Here is a 22,970-nt window from a genome sequence, read left to right on the forward strand (position 1 = left end):
TTCCCCCTTTCCCCCTTTCCCCCTTTCCCCCTTCCCCCTTTCCCCCTTTCCCCCCCTTTCCCCCTTTCCCCCTTCCCTTCCCCTTCCCCCTTTCCCACCCCTTTCCCCCTTTCCCCTTTCCCCCTTTCCCCCTTTCCCCCTTTCCCCCTTTCCCCTTTCCCCCTTTCCCCTTTCCCCCTTTCCCCCTTTCCCCCTTTCCCCCTTTCCCCCTTTCCCCCTTTCCCCCTTTCCCCCTTTCCCCCTTTCCCCCTTTCCCCTTTCCCCCTTTCCCCTTCCCCCTTTCCCCCTTTCCCCCTTTCCCCCCTTTCCCCCTTTCCCCCTTTCCCCCTTTCCCCCTTTCCCCCTTTCCCCCTTTCCCCCTTTCCCCCTTTCCCCCTTTCCCCCTTTCCCCCTTTCCCCCTTTCCCCCTTTCCCCCTTTCCCCCTTTCCCCCTTTCCCCCTTTCCCCCTTTCCCCCTTTCCCCCTTTCCCCCTTTCCCCCTTCCCCCTTTCCCCCTTTTCCCCTTTTCCCCTTTCCCCCTTTCCCCCTTTTCCCCTTTCCCCCTTTCCCCCTTTCCCCCTTTCCCCCTTTCCCCCTTTCCCCCTTTTCCCCCTTTCCCCTTTTCCCCTTTTCCCCTTTTCCCCTTTTCCCCTTTTCCCCTTTCCCCTTTTCCCCTTTCCCCTTTTCCCCTTTTCCCCTTTTCCCCTTTTCCCCTTTTCCCCTTTTCCCCTTTTCCCCTTTTCCCCTTTTCCCCTTTTCCCCTTTTCCCCTTTTCCCCTTTTCCCCTTTTCCCCTTTTCCCCTTTTCCCCTTTTCCCCTTTTCCCCTTTCCCCCTTTCCCCCTTTCCCCCTTTCCCCCTTTCCCCCTTTCCCCCTTTCCCCCTTTCCCCCTTTCCCCCTTTCCCCCTTTCCCCCTTTCCCCCTTTCCCCCTTTCCCCCTTTCCCCCTTTCCCCCTTTCCCCCTTTCCCCTTTCCCCCTTCCCCCTTCCCCCTTTCCCCCTTCCCCCTTTCCCCCTTTCCCCCTTTCCCCCTTTCCCCCTTTCCCCCTTTCCCCCTTTTCCCCTTTTCCCCTTTTCCCCTTTTCCCCTTTTCCCCTTTTCCCCTTTTCCCCTTTCCCCTTTTCCCCTTTCCCCTTTTCCCCTTTTCCCCTTTTCCCCTTTTCCCCTTTTCCCCTTTTCCCCTTTTCCCCTTTTCCCCTTTTCCCCTTTTCCCCTTTTCCCCTTTTCCCCTTTTCCCCTTTTCCCCTTTTCCCCTTTTCCCCTTTTCCCCTTTTCCCCTTTCCCCCTTTCCCCCTTTCCCCCTTTCCCCCTTTCCCCCTTTCCCCCTTTCCCCCTTTCCCCCTTTCCCCCTTTCCCCCTTTCCCCCTTTCCCCCTTTCCCCCTTTCCCCCTTTCCCCCTTTCCCCCTTTCCCCCTTTCCCCTTTCCCCCTTCCCCCTTCCCCCTTTCCCCCTTCCCCCTTTCCCCCTTCCCCCTTTCCCCCTTCCCCCTTTCCCCCTTTTCCCTCTTCCCTCTTCCTTTTTCCTTTTTCCCTTTTCCCTTTTCCCTATTCCCTTTCCTTTCCCCCCCTTTCCCTCACTGTTTACATATTTAATCCTTTGTTATTTTGTTGTCAGAACTTTTGCAAGATAGAAGTCCCACATTATCAGAAAGATGATGAATTCTAGCAACTGCAGAGGAAGCCCAAAGTTTTCATGAGGCAGAATAATGGATAGTTTATGAAGCAAGACTGAAAGACTTTTTTTTTTTTTTGTTAAATTAATAATTGAAGGAGAACAGAAGGTTTAGAAGTATTTGAAGGATGTTAACAGCAAAGGAGCAGTTCAGTTAGTATAATATAAACGAGTAAAACTAGAGATATTTGGGTTAATTTAATGGAACAGGAAATTATGCTGTCTGATAACACTTTTACACAATGACAGTTGTTGCACTGTGGATTAGTGGTAAGCACACAGTACCTTGGAACATATGGGCCTGAGAGAAGAAAATAAATAACACAGAAAAATTGGAGTATTTTCAGGGAAACCTCCTAATGGGTCTCCTCTGTCCCACAGAACTCTGTGGTTCTGTAAAATAGATGAGCTTAGGTTTTCCAGAAACATTCAGGGTGCAGTGTCTGTGGCCCTCCTGAATTCCTAACTGTGGTTAAATTGCATTTTGGATAAAACTTGATTCTGTGTTTGGGTACAGATGTTCCTTGGGAATAACTGCAGTGTAATAAATGAGAATTGCCTTAGTTCTTGCATTTGAGTGCAGGAAGGAAGAGAAAGAAAAATTTACTCTTGGGGAGAAATTGAAAGAGAAAGGATGCCAAAATGAAAATGTAGATGTGTTCTATGAAATAATGATTCACTCCAGTCTACCTTTTCTGTGAGCAGTTGTACTGGTCATCATGCAGTCCTGTCCAGAAATTAAATTCTAGGTTGCTGTGGTAGAAGAGAGAAAAAAAAAAGTCAAAACAGAAGGATGTGGCAGACAAAGAATATTATATATCCTGCTGCCTTCATTGCATCCTCGGGTGAGGAAAATAAACTGTTTTTCTTTCAGCATTGTCAGTTCTCTGATAGGAGAATTTCAGAAAGCTGAAGGAGGAATGTTTCTACAGATCAGTGAAACATGAAAAAAATACCAACATAATTATTTATGGACAGCCTTTTCCAGACTTCCTGAACCTGGAATGTCCTGGGAGTGCGCCTGGATTGAGCAAGGTTTGGGAGCATGGATAGTCCATGGGGCTGGGTTTCCATGAGCTGTGCAGCTGAGGTGCAGCACAAATGCAAACCAATGCAAACCCAGTGCTGCACAGGGCATTGCAGAGCCAGCACTGCCTCCCTGGGCACTGGGGACACTGGGAATGGCTCCAGCAGGGTGGGAACTGCCCGAAGAAGAGCTAAGGGTAACAAACTGGAAAAAAGTGCTTGAACCAGGTCACAGGTAACGTGGGTGTCTCAGAAAGGGAGAGGAGATTCTCTTTTGAAGCTGGTGCTTTGGTGAACAGCTGCTTTTAGGGACCCAGTGAGCTCCTGCTCTGTGCTTGTCACTGGTGAGGCTCTGGCAGTGCTCTGTGTGCCTGGCCCCAGCGTGGGATGTTTCCTTCTAGAGACTCAGAATGCCCTGGAGGAGGTGGGAGACTCTTCCCTGGTGGTGAGTAGAGGATGGAGGATGCAGAGTGGGCTGGTGTATCCTCTGTCCCTCCTCACACAGAGCCCAGGCTGCCAACAGCTACAAGCACTTCACACAGGTTTGGTTTTTTTACACAGGGGGCTGGGTTTCCCTTTCTCGGGGTTTTCTCCTTCCCGTGTTCTTGTTCCCAGTCTCTCTGTGCCTGTCCTTGATTTCAAGCCCTGTCCTGCCAGGGCAGCACTGCACAGAACCATGAGGACAATGTGTGGTGCTCCTGAAATTAACCAACCTGCTTTTTCTTTTTTGCTGTTGGCACCTTATTATTCTGCTTTTGTGTGCACCTCTGCCCCCAGCAACAGGACATCAGCTCTTGACAAATTCCTGAGGACAAGGGTGGAGACAACTGCTGTGATTAATTAACCCCCCTAATTAATGGGGCTGCTCTGTTACTGTCCGTGCATTTTATTTGCATCCTATCACATTTTGAAAAAGCAAAGGAACCTGTTAGTGAAAATGTAATGCATTGTAATGATTCAGACATTGCTTCCCTTCCCAGTGCTCTACCCAGGAGTTCTTCTTGATAGTCAGCACCCTGTCTCGTCTGGACTTGGAAATTCAAGCTTTTGTCCCTGTCATACATTCCCATGTGAGATCTCCTCTATTAAAAAATGCACTCTTGGAAATCCCAGACCTTCTCTCCCCAGTAAAACAGTATTTAAAGATCCTGAATGAAGAAGCAGCCAAGTAAGTAGAGGAAATACACGATTCTACTGTGCCTCATAGGCTTTCTGAATATATGTATTCAGTTATGCAAATTATGCACCTTGGTTTTATACACATCCGTTTTATATTTTTTATTTCATATTTATGTATGTACAGTTCCTTTCAGTTAAAGTAGGGGTTGTTGTTACCTATGGCTTACATTGTTTTTTTTAAACTAAGTGAGGGAGTATTTTGCCTGAATAATATTGTGAAAGATTCTCACCTGTTTTAGGTGATGAATTTCCAGGAAAATATGTCTTGCATTATGTGAGTTTGTTAACAGCATTTTAATATATTTTTTTTTTTTAAGAGAAGCTATTCCTTTTGAAGAGAGACTTCAGCAGAGGGGCAACTCTGCTGTCAACAGCATGCCTTACACTATTTTTGTGACGATTCATCAAAGCTGTCTGCCCTTTTTTGTCTTAATTATGTCCATTTTTGGTCCATGAAGAAAACAAGGCATTTGAAAAAGATGCTAAATTGGAATTAATATGCATTATATTGGAGAATACCTTTGAATAATTTGCTGTGTACTGTTTGTTCTGAAGAGCTGCTGCCTCCACTGTTACCCCTGGATTCTTGGTTGAGGTTGTGGCAAAGAGCTCAGTGTGTTGTTGTATGGGGGCAGCATAGTCTTAACTTTTATATTCAGAACAGACTAACATAAACATCCGCTTTATTCATAAAACATTTTTTACCTTTTCCCAAATTGAGATTGAAAAAATAAGAGTCAGAGCCTAGAACTTCATGGTATTTGCTTCTGATTTAGTGATGGGCCCAAGATGTATAAATTTAGAAGGTGAGAAGGGCAGAAGGATTTCCTCTGCCCATAGGCAAGGGGGGATTATGAAATTTCTGCTGATGCCTGGTGCCCAATTGTAGTTGTGACAGTTTGTGCCAAAACAGATTGTATCCAAATTATACCAGATTTACTGTAGGTAGGTTCAAAACATGGGGTGTTCCCGTCTGTGACTGTACTAACAATGGCTGGAATAGTATACAAGATATAAATGATCTGTAGAATGGGTATGTTGTATTTACATTTATTCTGAATGATTAAACCAACTTGCTTTCTGGCCTTTATATATATATCATATGTATGTGGCAGTATTTTTTTTGCTCAAAAGCATTTCTTTCATCAAAGTCATGGCTTGTACTCACATCCATCCATGCACACACACACTTGTGCACAGACTGCATCACATGTTATTTTTGTTATGAGGTGTGGATAAAATCCTGTAATGGTTCTCAGAAGGATCCCTTTTGCTCCAGGGTTATTTTATTTTTTTTTTTTTTTAACAGGGAGTTTGAGATTTTGGGGTTTGTGTTTTTGAAACTGTCAACATTAAATTTTTTTGTAGGCATCACATAGCAGTGACAGTCTTCACAATCAGCTGCTGGCTACTAGTGTTTTTTTTTTTGCCTTGCATTCCCATGGAAACTAGCCTAATTAGCACAGAATCATTTCTAAAAATTAGTATTGTACTTTGAAATGGCATCTTCAGTGTCATTTATGTAATCCCAACAACGATGGAGTGCACAGCCAGAGCACAGCTCTGTGTTACCTGCCTTGCCACTGGCTCCATTTGCAGGCAGAGGGATAGTGGAGTAAGTAGAATATTAGATTTTTTTTATTGCTTCCATGTTATAATGCTTTCAGTTGGCTAATTACTTGCTCTTCATTTATTAGTTCTAAAGGTAATGATGTAATTAACTTGCAGAGTTCTGTATTGGCTCTAAAATGCAAAGTTATATTGCAATTAACTTAGGGCTGATCACTCTGCTTTTTAACTGTTTGCCTGATACTTCCTAGGATAAGGTAGATGCTTGTTATTTTCGTTGACAGCTGTATTTTCAATTGCTGGTTCAGTTTCCCAGTTTTAACCATTTGAATGGCATTGCTTGTTTCAGGTTTCAATCCTGAGCTGAGCTAGTGCTGCCAAAACAGTTCTGTCATTTTTTCTGGCACTGAAATTAGAAAAGGGCATTGTGTTGCATCTACTTAAAAAGTATTCTGGGTAATCTTTTCTGGACAAAAGAAGGAAGCTGCTCTGGGAAAAGTACTGATGGCATTCTGCTTTGATGAGGGCCTTGAGGGGGGGTTTTTCCATGCAATCCTTACAAAAGTATGCCCAAATTTGGCCAAATTCTAAATGTGCCAAAAATCTATGTTCATGGTTTGCAGAAATTACCTGAAGTTTCACATTTAGCTGCAGTAGAGGTGTTGGCAGCAGTTGGGCTGCTCTGTGTGCAAAGTGCCTTTCTGTTCCTGTGATGAGTACAGCAGCTTTCAGTAAATGACCAAGCACCTTAAAATCTGTATTCAGAAGAGAATTACGATAATGTTCAAATAAACAAATAAAAATTACAAATAAATAAACAAAATAAGAAAATAAATAAATAAATAAACAAAATGTTAGAAGAAGTAAATAAGTATTATATACATATAAGTAAATATAATAGATAAATAAAATACAGATTAATAAGTAACAAATAAAAATTACAAAATTAGGCTGCAGCTGGTAAAACTGAGGTGTATCTCTCTTGTTTTTACCATTATTTTATCTTTGCATTTCTTATGGGTAGGGCTGGAGATAAAACACAGTTGTTCAAGGACCTGACAGACTTCCCTGCCATCCGAAAGAAAAAGGAGGAGATCCAGGATGTGCTTTCTAAAATCCAATTGCATCTGCCGGATATTCGTAAACAGATTAAGAACCCTTCTGCAGAGTATGTTACAGTTTCGGGTCAAGAGGTACTGTGGGGTTTATTATGTATGACTGTACCCATCTTGCTTAGAAAATAGCTTAAAAGCAGGACCCAGCTGGAACTCTATTCACCCAGTGTGGTGCCTCATGAGGGCATTTGACTATAATCTTTTGTACAACTTTGAAGAGCAGCTTTCTTACTGTGTGAGTCCTTTATTTGTTTAGTCAATCACTTGAGTGACTTAAATAATAGAAACACATTAGTGCAGTTGTATTTGGTTCAGCAATGCTTGCCTCTCCACCTGCGTAAAAACACATACTTCCAAGGTTAATTGTATGGCTATTAAGTACTGGAATACTCTCAGAGAACCAGGAAGCACAGCATTTGGTTAATTTGAGGAATGGTGAAAGGATTTCTAAGTACTGAGTCAGAGTGTAATTTGAAAGATGGGAGAGAAGAGGGAACAGTATTAAGGAATGATGAGTGTTGTTTTACTTCTGATTCTTGGAAATGGTGTTCTGCACTGGAACTTTTGTACAAGTGTGGGCAGGACGTGATCCAGCCAGCTGAGAGGTTCAGTGGTGAAAAACAGAGACAACAGACCCTGCCACGTTTGTGGGGAAACTGAAAGGGGCAGTGAGGTAGCACTGCTCTGTGTTGTCCTCTGGAACTGAGAGCAGGAAAAACTCTGCAGAAAAGTGGGGAAGGAAAGGAGTTAGGAAGCAGAAAATGAGAGTTAGAAGTAGAGGAGAGGAGTGGGTGAGGACAGGGAGGGAAGAGGCTGGAGGAAGGGGGCACTCAAAAAGCTGAGGATGATCCAAGGGGCACAGGAGGGAGCACGTAGACACAGCTGAAAACGAGGGAAGGGTTGAATTAGAGACAGCAGCCTTTGATAGAAACCTGAAGTGGATGTTCCTGTTGGGGGTGAGGCTGAGAACAGGAAACCTGCAGCCCAGGAGCTGGGTGGGCTGTCAGCACAGAGGCTGGAATCCAAGGGAAAAGTGGAGAAGTGTGTTTGAGTATTGTCTGAGTCAGGGAGGAGCAGGATCTGAAAGGTTTCTCTCAGGGAAGCTGGGTTAATAATAGCTGCCATCTGTGTGAAGTAAAGAGAGGCACTGATCAAAGAGAGGAGAGCATCCCAGGCAGTGCTGAAAAGTGGGTTCAGAGGCAGCAGTCACTGCACACATTTCAGAGAGGAAGCCTTTGTAGCAGGGCACAGCTCAGAAACCTCTGCAGACAGAGAGGGTGCCTGGGTGCCTTGATGGAAAGAGGCTGGGGGATAGGATAGCTCTTATTTCATGGCTTCTGGTATGAGTGTTTCACAGACACCAAAAGAAGCAGCAGAGGGGTCAGAGAATATGGTCAGTGTGGAAAAGAAAGATACCAGAGGAATGGAAGTAATGGAAACTCAATTGTCTGGGAGGGATAGAACACAGGACTAGAACAGGAATTTATTTGATTTCAGCTCTTTCTTCCTTAGATCTGTATGGTATATTCTTCCTGTGTTCTTGTAGCACCCTGATAGATGAAAAGCTCAAATGCACCTTCACAACAGGGAAATGCCTTGGGAGTGTTTTGGGTGTAATAAGAATTAGTGCACCCTGTCCTTGCTCTGTTCTTGTATTAGGATTGTTACCCTTATTTGTTCTTAAGGGTGATTGCTGGCTCCTCTAGAAGTTTCTATCTAAATCTTATTAGCTACAATGGAGAAGTTTTGCCAGACGTGGGTCTTGTGGCTTTCTGTAAAGGTGGTCAGGTTCTGTGTTAACCTAATCTCTGCAGGAAATGTGTTTTCCAGCTGAATTCTGTGACGTGAGAATGCCTCAACTCTCTGACACCCAGGACCTCAGGCTATTGTTACAAAGAGAGCTGACATGAATCATATAAAATAAACACGTCGCACAAATTTCACTGTGCTGAGCATCCTGACACTGCTGCTGGTTTTCCCTGTGCCTCCTTGTTTGACCCCCAGCTCACTGAGGCAAAGTTCTGTAGGTGCAGAAGGGCTATGTATGTCATAACCCCAGCTCTTTTTTGGGGGAAAAGAACATTACTGTCCACTCTGTTCATTCTCTTCAGGCTGAATCCTCTGATGCTTGCAGGTTCTGGATAAGTGATGATTCTGATTCTCTAGTCTCCCTGACTTCCCACGATGTGTAACATTGCATTTCTGTTCTTCCAGTTTTTGATAGAAGTCAAGAATTCCCATAAATCATCTGTGCCATCTGACTGGGTTATGGTTAGCAGGTATGTAAAATATCTTTGAAGTTTGTTCTGTTTTAACAGAAGAAGGAAAAACAAGAAGGAAAAACAAGAGGTATTTTGGTATTAATTATTTATATACACATTCTCATTGTCCCATGTGTTAAGGCTTGTTGGGGTATTTTTGTATCTGAAAACCCCACCAAATTGTAAATCTACTGCTTAAAAGTAAAAAAAACACGAACCAAAACAAAAAACCAAAACAGATAAAAATTGATGTGTTACAACATTTGTTTTTAGACAGTACATTTTCAGAACACAGAATTACTCAGCCAGTCCTTCATGGTCCATATATTGGTGTCAGATCTGTGGCCTTGATTCAGTTGTACCTGCAGCTTGCACATGCAAATCCTTCATACAATTTTGATTGTTATTGTTTTATTCAGAAAGATTAAAGTAGCTGTGCAAACATTTGCTTATACATATCCTCATACAGACCAGTTCTGTTTACTCTGGTATACTTGTAAGCTTGATTTTTGGATAATTTTTCAGCAGGTGAAACAGAGATGGACTGACTCATGTAGTTGGCTTTTTTTCTTTTCAGTCATTTGATTTATGATTTGAATGGTTTGAATACCTGAAAGTTACAGTGTCCATGTAACTGCTGAATTCTCTACAAGCCCCACTGTGTAATGTGTGAGCACAGACATTTTTCACCAAGTTGAACTCTGTCGTGATGCTCTATTCACTTATGCAAGAATTAACACTCAATTCTGTTTTAATTAAACTTCTTTTAATACTCAGAAGTGCACAGATCAGACAGAATTAACATGGTGAACAAATTACAGCTAATCTGGAGTCTGTAAAAGAATGCCTGGATATGCCAAATTGAGTCTTTAATGAAAATACATAAATAAACAGCAAGTATCTCAAGTGAAAACTAGCAAGACAATCTGTATTAACTATGTTTATTTCAGGCTTATCATGGAGTTCTCTCTGCAGTGAATTTGTTTTTGTCTGGTTCGTTGTGCATCAACCACTCATGCACTTGGGCAGCTATTGCTGAGCAGTTTTGTGAGAGATGCAAACCTGGGTGATAGTTTCAGAGCCCCCTGGGTGGGCAGTGGTGCCTGAGCCACCACTTCATTCCCAGGAGAGGTCACTGGGCTGTGCTATCACACCGGAATAACTTTTCTTGACAGCACCCCATCATCGAGGCTGCCAGAGATGAAGGAAATGAGCCTAATTTTGCATGTGTGGCTGGTGCAGCTGATTGCTTTGGTAACCTTGATTTCCAACGAGCCCTCTGTGTCTCTCCGCTGCAGCACGAAAGCCGTCAGCCGCTTCCACTCGCCGTTCATTACCGAAAATTACAGAACCCTGCAGCAGCTCCGGGAGCAGCTCGTCCTTGACTGCAGTGCTGAGTGGTTGTGCTTCCTGGAGTGAGTGCACCAGACAGGGACAGCTCCCACCTCTGTGCTCTGCTCTCACACAGCAACAGAAATGCAAAACACCCCCCCTGTTTTATAAATAAAACACGTTAATAATTACCTCGTCCGCAGCACCTTCACTGGAAGTCAGTTAAAATACTGTGCTTTGTTTTAAAGCAGCTGTGGGCAAGGCCTCTGAGCCTGAGTCCTGAGACCAGCAGTCATGTCTCTGTGCTTTAAAATTCGGATGAAAATACACTGTTAAGCATACAAGGTGTTTCACGAAGTCTGAAAAGCAGTATCATGGCATTAACAGTCTGGGAGTGCAACTGACTCTGAGTGAAGCTGGATCTAGTTGTTTTCACTGGTTTTATTATATTACTTGTTAATATTGTGTAGTAGTTTTATTATTATTTGTATTTTGTATGCTAACCTGACTATGAGAGTTTTCTAGAAAGTAGTGGGAGTTTTATTGTCCCTCACATCTGGCACATGTGTTTGTCAGAGTTTCCGGTTGGGTTATTTGCCTGCTTTCCCAAAGGATCTTTAAAAAGGGAGTTTTAAAAATACTTCCTGAAACTTCTGACTGCCTTTGGTTTTGTCAGTTGCCTGAGTATCTGTTATTTTTTTACTTGCATGAATTGCAGAACCACTGAAATTGTTGCTCTTGTCATGCAGTGAGAGTTGGCAAGATCTTAACAAGTCCCTGCTCGAGATGTCTCACTGGATTTACTTCCCATTAGGATCCCAGACATTACAAAAATAGAGCAGAAACTGAAAGAGCATTCCAATTCACACTTCCCCAGTTGTGCTTCCTTTGCAATACTGTAAAATAGTTCTCTATGTTCACCTGTCTGTTCTCAGTAGTGTTGTAGGAGAGCAGCAGACAAGAAGGAAAGAAAGACCTGTGTGTAGGAAAGTGCTCTTCTTTCCCATCCCTCCATTCATTTTTGTCTTTGTTTATTAAATTTTGCTCCCCTGCTGGTTTTATATTCTATATTGCAGATTTGAGGCTAGGAGAGAGGAAAAAAAGAAATTCCAGACGACTAAGAGAATGAATCCCACTGAAAACTCAGTTCTCCTGATAACATCATTATTGTACTGGGGAAACAGCACCATAAACTGAAAATGAATTCTGTTGTAGATACCATAATTCTTTGAAATTTTAGACAACTCCTGTGTTCAGACACTCTTACTTTGGTTCCTTTTTGACTGTAACTTCTGGGTTGGGATTCAGCTACTGTTATTCCATAGAAATTCTGATAAATTGTGGCATTTTTATACATCTCATTTAGGCAGCCGGGATCAACTGCTGACCCTTTGGGAGCTGTCTAATGAATTTAATTTTTCCTGATTTTCTGTGCTTAAAAATAATTCACTGTTAGAATGGAACCTTGATCAAGGTCCTCATCTTTTACTGCACTGCTGGGATTTTTTGGATCCAGAGTGATTCAAAGAGCACAGGAGCCCTGTGAGCAGTTTGCATGGGGTGCATTCTGACAATGCTTTTGTATCTGCATGGAATTATTTCTTTCCCTGTTTCTGTGTAACTTTTCCCTGTTTTGATGCAGCCATTTCAGTGAACATTATCACCCCGTGTCTAAAGCCATTTGTCACCTAGCAACTATGGACTGCCTGTTCTCATTGGCCCAGGTGGCCAAACAAGGAGACTACTGCAGGTAATCAATTTTTAATTTTTACGTAGGATTTTATATGGAATTATAAGAACATATTTAAAACAAATCATGTTTTAATGTGTGTGCCATGATAAAAAAAACACTATTAAAATTGTTTGCAGTAGTTTCAATTGAATCTGATTTTGCAGAGCGACGCTTCTAGAGTTAATGCAAATCTGTAAACATTGCAGCTCAAATTTAGCATCCTGATGTTTGTTGTTTGACCTCAGTCTAGGAGACGATGTCTTACTTACACACAAATAAATGTTAGACTTCACATAGACTTTTTCTCTGTGTTTAAAAAAAAAATTGTTTCTACTTCTCAGTGAGGTCTGAGTTTATGGTATCTTTCTAATACCTAAGAGTCTAGGGTATCAGGTATGTTTGAGAGGTGTATCTCAGGTAATTAATAGGTAAATATTAGTTCCAGCTTGCAGAGCAGTGGTGATGCCTCAGCTGGGCTCACGTGTGAGAGCTGCTGCCTCTGCCCAAGACCCACACACAGATAGTGGGATGAGGAGAAATCCACTTGCAAATACTTCTGCTTTGATACATCATTAAAGATAACATTGATTACTTCTGGGATCTTGGGATCTTGTGTGTCTCTCTGTCAAAATCTCTTTGAAAGTAATTGCTCACTTATTTGGGTATACTCGGATGAGAAAACAAACTGAAATCTGATTAATTCACTATGCAGAATGTAAATAATTCACTGAATTTTAGAGTGGCTTAGAGCTTATAAACTAGCAGGAAGGAGACTTCTCAGTGAAACCTCAGCTGCAGGGAAGGTGTCAATAATTAATTCTGGAGGGCTGCTGAAGGAGGGACTGGACTTCGCTGTTATTTTGGGGAATGTTTTTAGTTTGTGAGGACAGGCAGAGGTGTTGGAGAGAGCTGAGCCCCTCTTGCAGTGTGCTCTTTCTTTGCACAGGCAGTTCTTCAGGGCTCTCAGGCAGTGAAGTGGAGTTGTAAAGGTGATGGTGTGGGCAGCCAGGGATCACCATCTGATATTTGAGTGCCCACTCTGCAGACTTTAAGTGAATTTAAGTTTAAGGAATGCAGCTGAAGACGTGGTTCAAGGCCCAAGACTGTCCATATATTAGTTTAATCTCGCTGTACATCTGTTGAGATTATCCTTCTGCTAAACCCCACCACCATTTTTAGTTTATACCTCTTTCCCCAGTGCTTTGTGTTTGTAGGAGGCCATTTATTTGATTTCCATTTTCCTTTCAAATTGTGTTATCATTCTTCAACCCAAGAAAAATCACACTCCCCACATCTTTCCTTTGAAGTCCAACCAAAGAGCTAGTTAATTTCCAGTCCAAAAATTCTGTGGCTTTATTCCACATATTTTTCTCAGAGAAAGTATTCTTCAGAAACTATTTTCTTCAGAAATACTTGATGGCAGTAATTAGTTCTTATAATTCCTATTTTTTTCCATGAAAACCTACCTCACAGGTGACCACCCCACAGGCTTCAGCTGCAGTAGTTCCACGTAATCAGTTACAAGGAATGCTGAAATTAATACCTTTCCTTCTCTGCAGACCAACTGTGCAAGACAACCGTGAAATAATCATAAAAAATGGGAGGCACCCTGTGATCGATGCTCTGCTGGGAGAGCAGGATCAATATGTTCCAAACACCACCAGCCTTTCAGTAAGTACCCAGAAACTGGCAGAGTTTCAAAATCACTCAGGGCAGGCAGGCTGGGGTGACATGCTTGGACAGCAAGTTGAAATGGGTGATGTAAATCACACAGCCTGCTGGGCTGCATTTCAGAGAGGTGTTGCTAGATGTCACCACATCTGTTCTGTCCCTCTGCTCATTCCTTGCAGGAAAATGCTCTCTTTTACAGCCTCATCCAGTCTCAGGGCATAAAGAAAAGAAAGGTAATCTCAAAAATTAGGAAAATGCGTGTTTTGATCAAATGGGTATTTTCAAAGAACAAATTCATACTCAAAGGTTTTTTAGCAGTGTCATGGCAGGGAGTCTGCATTTTGTCAAAACTCTTATCTAATTTTTGGAATTTTTTAATATGAGGAATACATATTGCAGGTTCAGTTTTTCAGATTAATTCCAAGATTGCTTTTATTTTTGTAATGTACTTCTTGGCTGTGCAGTTTCCCTTCTTTATGGAAACATTAGTGTCATACAGCCTTTTTTCCTGATAAACTAAAATATGTCTTTTGAATTACATTCCTGTTTGAAGTTTTTAATTAAATATTTATCTCTCCATATACTTTTATAAATATTAAATATCTGTTCTTATTGAGTTTAGGAGATATCCTCACAGTTTGCTTCTGAGGTGTCTCTGCCTCTTTATACAGTAAATGTAGGAGAGGTATGAAACAGCTGCCAGAGTGGGACATAGCTGTAAAAACAGCACACAAATTTGTCTGTATTTCTTGGGGAACATTTTTGAGTGTTCTATACTGAACAATGATACAGATAATTTGTAATACATCAGAGAATGTTTTCAAAATTATTTGTCAACTCCAAATAAGCGGCAGATGGCACTTCCAAAAAAATTCAGCATGTCATTCAGGAATCATCATGCTCTTTTCCCTCTTTAGTCCCATTCTTATGCTGGCTTTCTAAATACTGAGTGTTACAAAACCAAGTGATCATAGCTGAATCTTCTTCTACAGTTCCTTGAGTTCTCTTTTTCTTGAGAGAGGTGGGTGGGAACCAGTTTATTAAAGCATCTCCAGCTTTCAACTGATGTGTTTGAATCAGCAGGAAAATACATCTCCTGTCATGTTTTCAGTTGAAATGTTGTCAAATACCTAACTTGGGGAAAAGCTTGTTTTTTTTTTTTTTTAATCCCCTGAAATAAACAGCTTATTTTTTCCATTCCCCCTCTCCTCCTCAAACATTTGTGGGTTGTTTTAGAACTTTCAGCTTCAGCTGTGAATTCCACTAAGGTGTTGGCTTGTGGCTGCATCAGCTGTAAGGACAGAGGGGTTCTCTGGTCTGATGCTAGAGCAGATGTTCTTCCTGAAAACCAGAGCCCTGGCAGAGCAGCCATCAGTCCCTCAGCATGGCTGGAGGGAGCCTGGACAGACACCCAGACACATGCAGAAAATTCGTGGATCTAACAGATGAACTTGTGAACTCATCCAGGTTTTGAGTATCTGTAAATTCTGTTGTGTTGAGCCCTGACAAAGTTTTAGTAGCAGTACTAAATTACACTTGGGAGATTAGAATGTTATGAGTTTTGTTCTCATACAGTCATGTACACTTTGTTGCATTCCATCCTTTATTCCCAGTAATGGTGTTTTCTACATTTTGCCTGTATTGTGATTCTGTATGGATGAGTTTTTTTCACAAGAGCTGATCAGCTTTTTCTCTATAATAAATACTGATGTCCTGTACCTTCTCTAATACCTGAATTATAACACAAGTGACAGTCCTGTCTGTTTTCATGTCTGTCCCTATAAACAGAATGAAAGCCCAGTCTGAACCCCAGGTCTGCGAATGCTTTGAGACCTGCTGCATGGAGATGTGTTGGTTGCTGTTGCCACAGTGCCTGATCAATGCCAAGTTCCCCACATAGCATGACTAATGTCCATTATTCACAGCTTGTCCTGTCTCCCCTGCCCCTCCCACGGGGCACTGGAGACTGCTGGCTTCTGTTTAGATCATCACTTGGCATTTCATCAGATGCACCCTGTGGAAAAGTCTGGCTGCGTGAAGTCCTGGCATAATTTAAGCTGTTAGTCTCAACTCAGGCTGTGAGAAAGCTTTGTAGGTTCATTGACAAGTTTTAATGTTCTGTCAGCAGTTGTCTTGCACTAGAGGAGGACAGTTCTATTCTGGAGCTGTAGACACATAGCAGTACCATGGGGAGTCTTAGAGCTGAGTTCTTGCATCTGATTTCATTTCCTTGGGTCTGGTTTTAATGAGGAGAGACACTGATGGAGATGGGGCAGGGTCTGCTCACAGCATCTGTGCTGCAGTAAAGTGCTGCCAGACTCAGGAATGTCCTAATGACTTGTGGTAGCCACTCAGAGTGTCCTTCTGTCATACCCAGCCAGGCAGTTATGAGTGTAAAATCTAGGTCAGGTCTTTGCCTACCAGATCTTCCCAGTGGACAATGAGAACTCAGACTGGGGAGGACTCCAGATCACAGCCAGATTTGGGCTGTGCTGGCTGTGCTGAAATCTCACAATTTTCTCCCTTTCTCCAGAGAAATTGCACAGAATCCCAGAATGGCTTGGGTTGAAAGCAACAATGAAGCTCATCTCATTTCCCTCCCATCCAAAGCTGGGACACTTTCTGGTGTCCCTGATGTCAAATCTGGCCTTGGGCACTGCCAGGGATCCAGGGGCAGCCACAGCTGCTCTGGGAATTCCACCCTGTGCCAGCCCTGCCCACCCTGCCAGGGAACAATTCCTAATTCCCAAGATCCCATCCAGCCCTGCCCTCTGGCCCTGGGAGCCATTCCCTGGGTCCTGTCCCTCCATCCCTTGGCAATTGTCTCTCTCCACGTTTCCTGCTCCATCCTCTGCTCATCCTGGAGCCCCCTCTGGCCTGGCTGCATCCAGCCCTGCATCCCTCACCATCCCTCACTGCTTCCCATGCTGGTGACCAAGTTCCTTAATTCTTTCTTGGATCTCTGATGGAGAACAGGAGGGCTCCCCCTTGCTGTGTCCATTTTGCTCAAGACAAATTAAAGTTGATTTTGGTGCATCTGTGGTTGATAATATCTGGAAGTGTGAATGTGATGAGCTCCAAGAATGGAGGAGAGCTTTTCACCTAGAAATAGAACATTCAGCCCTGCAGACTTGTTCTGTGTCCTTCTAAGCACACATACACACACACACACACACCAGAATTTCTGGTAGAAGCATCATGTGCAGGGCAGTGTATTTCACCACTGTTTTGTGTTTCCAGGGAGATGGTGAAAGGGTCATGATAATAACTGGGCCCAACATGGGTGGGAAGAGCTCCTACATCAAGCAAGTGGCACTGATCACAGTCATGGCACAGATTGGCTCCTTTGTTCCTGCAGAAGAGGCCACAATTGGTGTTGTGGATGGAATTTTTACCAGGTAGTCACTCAAAACTGGAAATTCTACTGTGGCAGGGGGTGGGTATATCAAAGTATAATGTAACTTTCATTTAGAACTTGAAAGTTTGTACCTGAAGTTTCTTTTTTTTTTAATTTTAAAGGCACATTAGGTTCATTGCTAGGTTTTGATTCCAGTCTTTTGGTAAACTGCTACTTGTTTTGTAATCTTTGAATACTCAAAGGGTAAGAATTTTAATGTATCTGTCTTGATTAACATCCAGGTATCTGCCTTACCTGCCTGAATGGATACGTTAGCCAAATTTATGCTGCTGGGTGGTGGCCAAATGTTTCCCCTCAAAATAATGTAACCTCTGAAAATCAAGTCACAATTTCTGCTGTGAGCTCTGCTTGGTATACTCACAGTATTGCAGACTGAAAATTTTGGGCTGCATATATTCTATGGTTGATCTCCTTCCTGTACTCTCAGTCCTAAACACACCCCTCACCTGATGCCCTTTAAAGAACAAACAATGACAGTTTATTTCACTGTCTCATTCTTGGGATATTACTGAGTAATTAGCAAAAATTATCATAGAGTCAAAACTCTGTATATTATAATCTAATATTGCTAGGATTTATTGCCCTGTTTCCTCCTGTTTCTCTTTAATAATTACTTTAAGTAGTCAAAGTTTTGTGATATTGGTAGTATTTGAGATGGATTATCATGTGTGGTTTTAAGTTTCTCAGCAATCAGGTGCCTAAGCTAGAATTTCTGGAAATGCCTGTTCTGTGATGCCAGTGTGCATTCCAGAGGTAACTCTCAATCAAAACCTGAGCTGCTGCTCACCTGCCATTGCTTCATCCTATAAAAGTGTTGTGTTCTAACTTTTCACTCTGTCATGACAAAACCAAACGAACATCACACCTTGATGCAGGTCAGTGCTAAAAACATTACCAAACAATTTGTATTCTCTTCCCAGAAGTAACTGGAAAAGAGAATTCAAATGTTTCACTTTTTTTTCCCCATTGTAATGGACTCGTGAGCATTTCATGTGGGGACACAGAGATACACAGGATATAGTTTACACTACAGAAGGAGCATCACAGCATCACTAAACATTTGAAGATTATTTTTGTCTTCCTCTGTGTTCTGCAGCTGAACTCAGTGTACCTCACTTGGGTTCACAGTTCCTTGAATTTTAATCATACACACATAAATCAGTTACTCTCAAGCTGAGTATCTGCTTTCCTCTGCTCTTCCTGGACTGTCATTGCAAAAGGATGATTTCTGCAGAAAGTACAGAGAAATATGACACACTCATTGAGAGAGATGTTTTGTTTTGTGCCCGCTTGAAAGAGAATAAATTGGGTTTTTATCTGTGTTCCACCTATTCCCCAGTGTATTTCTCTGATTCTGCTTCCCTTTTCTCTGTATTGGAATAAAACCCAAGTACTTTTCACAACTTTTCTGATAAAGTAGTGTGGTCAAAGGTAAAACTTTTGCTTTCAGACTTACAGCCAAGCAGATACAGAGGGTGCTTTTCACTCTGTGAGGTTTCAGGCTGTTTTAATTTGTAGCCCAGTTGTATTCTAACACAGAGGATTGAAGATTTTTTTTCCTCCTTGTCCGTATTAGTTTTGGAAGCTCAGCTGGATGTGCCATTCCTCGTTTAATGTGATATGTGTCAAACACCAGATGAATTTATGTGGAAGAATTACTGAAATTCTTGTAATTGCACCAGCAATTAAGAGTAAATTAATTGACTCAATGTTAATCAGGAATAAATTGATAATACATTGTTAAGATAGAAGAGGTTGTAGATCAGTGAAAAGGTAACAAAAAAATAAGGAGGAAAGGAACAGGTTAGCAGAATCTGCTCAAGATATAGAGAGTCCATCCCAGAAGGAGGCACCTCTCTTTTGATTGGTTTGGGTTTTTCTGGGGTAAGTCTTGTTTTATTCAGGGTCTTAAACTGTGCAAGTCTGTCAGGCAGGTTAATGTGGTGTTGCATTCAGGGAATTTCTCAGCCATAGGAAGTTACCCTTGAAATAGTTTTTAATGTCTGGTTTGAGGAAATAATCAATAAATCAGCTACCACATGTTGTATCCTGCTTGAGGTTTAATGCTTTTTTAGAAAGCCTCAGCTTTTGCCCTGTACTCTTCTTTGGCAGGGAGTTATCTGGAAGAGACTGAAGACTTTCTCTTCCACACAATTTTGCCTTTTTTTTTTTTCCTTTTATGCTTTGTTTTGCAGCTTGGTTTAGTTTGGATTTATTATTATTATTATTGTTATTGTTGTTGTTGTTGTTATTATTATTATTTTTATTTTAACAGCTATGTAGACCTCCTTTCTGCACTGCCACCCCAGGCCACAAGGTCTGGCTGAAAAAAAAAAAGTGTGATTTTTCATTCTGTTGTTGATAACTTCAGTGCATTTTTAATACTTTAAAGACTTGATGGGAAGGTATCAGTTCTCCCAGGTACTCCCATCGCTGCTGTGGTGATATTTTTGGGGGATGCTGTTTGTGTGGCACCCCTGCAGAGAGGGAGAGTGTGGGATGCTCAGGGATGCAGGGAGGGATCAGTCAGAGATCTGCACAGGCTGGCTCTATGAGGGGTTCTGTGCACCAGGATTACCAAGAGTTGTGTGTGATAAACCTTTTTCAGTTTTGGTGCTTTATCCTGCAGTCCCTTTTTTTTTTTTTTTTTTGGTTTGTAGACTGCATCTTCCTAGTGTGAATTTATATAGGTTTAAGGGATTTGTATCCCCAGGATTTGTGTCTTGTTTTCCAAGTAGGGTTTCCATGGAAATTGAAAGGTTGCTACTATGGTTATTCCTTGTGATATATTGTGCTTATATAGGATAACATCTCTAAATTGAGTTTAAGTACTGGATTACATTAAATGTTTTTAAAGATGCAAGAGGAATTGCTTACAGGTAGAGTGAAGATAGGAATGATCTTTCTTCCTATAGATAGGACAGGGGACAGTGCTGAGCCTAATCCAGACTAGGGGGAGGATACAGGATTTTGAGTATGTTTGCTGGTTAGTATTTTCCTCTTTTTTTCCCCTTCTCTTATAAGGGATAATATTTTCTTGCAATCTTTTCTTAAAAAATTTTAACTTAGTCAGTGGCATTATATTAAAAAAAGTTAGAAGGTTTTTTAAGAGGTTGACATCCCATCTGTGTTGACTTTTAATTTGGATATTTAATTCTCTGATGTTTGAAAATTTCCATGCAGGTTTCTCCTTGCAGTAAATGGGTTAATTTTCTACTTTAGAATTAACCTTCACTTTCTGTTAGTTCTAAGACAGTCATTCAGACACTGAAATTCACGTGCTGTTTCTGTGTGTGTATGAGTAGGGAGACAAAGCAAGGGTGGACATCCATGTATGGAGGAATTAATGACAAGGATTGTGCTGCCCTAATCATGCCTTCGGGAGGAGGAGAAGACAGCTGACCTCTGCAGAGGTCCCTCTTCTGATCAATTATTGATAGAATTAATTTCCCACTGCCAGGAGGCTTTATCCTACTTCCTGTGGGCCAGCAGGAGCTGTTCATGAGGATCCATGTTCAAAACTGTCAGGGAGGGGGAGAGTGCTAGAGCACTTGGAAGGCAAAACATCTTCAAATAAACAAACTAATTAACAGTTCAGATTACCAAGTGCCTTCAAGACTTTGAGAACCAATTTTCTGGACATCACAAGCTGCCATCAGAAAGAATCCTGTGAAGGAAAACAACCCCTGCCAGTGCTAGGTGATGATACAAGTGCAGAGTAAATTCTTTCTTAGAGCACTTACCTGCCTGGGTTTGTCTTCCTGTATTGAAATAAGAGCTATTTTCACTTATTTCAGGGAGCTAGCACAGTGACCACAGTGACCCACACCTTCCAGTGAAGTTTCATCCCAGCCAAGCTGGAAATGCTATTAAAAGGTGCAGCTTCAATTGTGTGAGCTAACAGGGAGCTGCCTCTCACTGCTGGTCTGCCTCATGCTGAAAGGTGACAGCAACAAGCAGAGGCATCACTAAGATGCCTGTGGATTATCCTCTTAGGCTCTTGGTCTCCGTTTATTATCTTGCTGTTTGCAGCCTCTCAGCATGGCTGTAATCCTGGTGGTATCAGGTACAGCTGGAATTGTCTGTAGGGTGTGCAGGGAAGGCAGGGTTGGAGGAGGCTGGCAGTGCAGGTGGTGGCTGCCTGGGGAAGCTGCAGGTCAGCATTTCCACTGCCAGGCAAGGCATGCAGTTGCCTGCACTTGGAGACAATTTTCTTGGGACGGTCCCTTCGCATCACATGATCTGCATTTAGATGTAAAGAACTTTTTTTTTTCTGCATTTTCTCCATGTAACAGATGATTTAAATGTATTTTTAACGTCGAGGGCACTCCTCATTGCTGAGTCTGCAGTTGGAAGGTACTCACTTTTTTCAGATTCCACTATATATAAGAAAAAGTTGTGAAAACAGATGGTGATTGCTCACCTTGGCTAGAGAGGGATGTTTTTCAATTCTAGCTTGTCTGTATAAAGAGTCCCTCAGATGGAATCCTGGATCTGAAGTTATATCAGTGTTTTGGTATTTTATAATCTGTTGTTGTTGTTGTATAATGACGTTGAACATGTGTAAAAGCTGTTTATTCAATTAAAACTAGAGCACAAAGATCTTTGGACAGCTGAGCAGTGAAATAATGGAGGAGTTTCATCCCCCTCACCACTGGCCTTAGCTGGGTCATATAAATTCCAGCCACCAAGGTCCAGTCCCATGTACCATGTACCTTAGAGTGGCTTTTCTGAGTTGAATGATGGGTTCAGTAAAGGGAGGGGATGATCACTTCAAGCAACAACAGAATAACTGAGAGCCTTGCCAAGTGAAGGTCCTTGCTGAAAATTGCATTTGTGGTCCTTGGGAGTGTCAGCTATCCTGCCAGCTGTGGCCTGAGGTGAGCACAGCCCTTGGCAGGGTCTAGGAAAACATGTCCACACAGGCTGTGTCCACCCTTGGGAGGACACCTGGGTGTGTGCCTGACTCAGTTTGCCACAGGAGGGTCAGTGACCAGGGGCTGCAGCTCCTCCTGAGGGCAGGGACAGGGCCCAGGGAAGAGCTGGAGCTGGCCCAGGGAGGGTCAGGCTGGATTTTAGGGAAAGGTTCTTCCCTGCTCCAGGGAGTGCTGGGCACTGCCCAGGCTCCCCAGGGAATGGGCACAGCCCCGAGGCTGCCAGAGCTCCAGGAGGGTTTGGGCAGCACTGCCAGGGATGCTCAGGGTGGGATTTTGGGGTTTCTGTGCAGGGACAGGGGTGGGACTGATGATCCTGTGGGTCCCTTCCAGCCCAGGATATTCTGTGATCAGTCCAGCCTGGGCATTTCACCCCAGCTGAGACTGGTTCTGTGTGACACTCTGCCTTGGAAGCACCCCAGAAGTGCCATCAGATAATCCTCCTTTTCCAAGAAGTAGAACCACTGTGAGGAAAGCTCTCTGCTCCAGTCTCCCCAGTGCTTGGACAGAATGACCGTGCAGGTTTTTTACATGCTATGCATTCCAGGTTAAAGAAAAAATGGTATTACCTATACATATGCCTGGCTTAGCATGGTGACACTGATGAGATTCAGTCTGTTTTTATCTTTAGGGAGCTGCTGGAGCAGCCAAGACATTTCCTTAGAGTCCCTCCCAGTGGCAGCTTGGTGCTATTCTGCCAGCTGGGGGCTGTACTTCCCTTGCTGTGCCACTGCTCAGGTGGGATCTTCAGCTGATCTGAAATCCACTCAGATCAGGTGTAAACCCATTCCACTGAGCTTTGTGAGTGCTCAGGTGGGACACAGCATAATGGCATTAAAAAATAAATCAGTGTTTGAGTGCCTGCCTGAGTGTTGTGCCTGGCACTGCTCATCTCCATCATCCTGTGAGCAGAGCCACATCACTCACAAGCACTTGGATCCACAGAGATGAAAGAGGAGGGGGCCTCTGTGTGTCCCAAAGTGACATTTCTGGCATGATTCTACAAGCAATGTGGATCCTCTCATGTTTTTTTCCTGTGCCTTGACTGTTGTCGCCTAAAAGAGATTTATGGGGCAGAAAATAAG

General features: G+C 42.7%; 1 protein-coding gene across 1 annotated transcript in view; it reads left to right on the forward strand.

Annotated features, from left to right (window-relative positions):
* Positions 1–22,970, forward strand: part of MSH3 (mutS homolog 3) — a 91,880-nt gene that overhangs the window by 56,895 nt on the left and 12,015 nt on the right. Inside the window, exons 14-20 of the mRNA XM_062513566.1 lie at positions 3,655–3,842; positions 6,447–6,615; positions 8,752–8,816; positions 10,097–10,213; positions 11,773–11,880; positions 13,422–13,533; positions 16,774–16,931. Coding sequence (XP_062369550.1) covers positions 3,655–3,842; positions 6,447–6,615; positions 8,752–8,816; positions 10,097–10,213; positions 11,773–11,880; positions 13,422–13,533; positions 16,774–16,931 — 917 coding nt within the window. The remainder of the gene's footprint in view (positions 1–3,654; positions 3,843–6,446; positions 6,616–8,751; positions 8,817–10,096; positions 10,214–11,772; positions 11,881–13,421; positions 13,534–16,773; positions 16,932–22,970) is intronic.

Source organism: Cinclus cinclus, chromosome Z, assembly GCF_963662255.1.
Source record: "Cinclus cinclus chromosome Z, bCinCin1.1, whole genome shotgun sequence".
Classification (NCBI taxonomy): domain Eukaryota; kingdom Metazoa; phylum Chordata; class Aves; order Passeriformes; family Cinclidae; genus Cinclus; species Cinclus cinclus.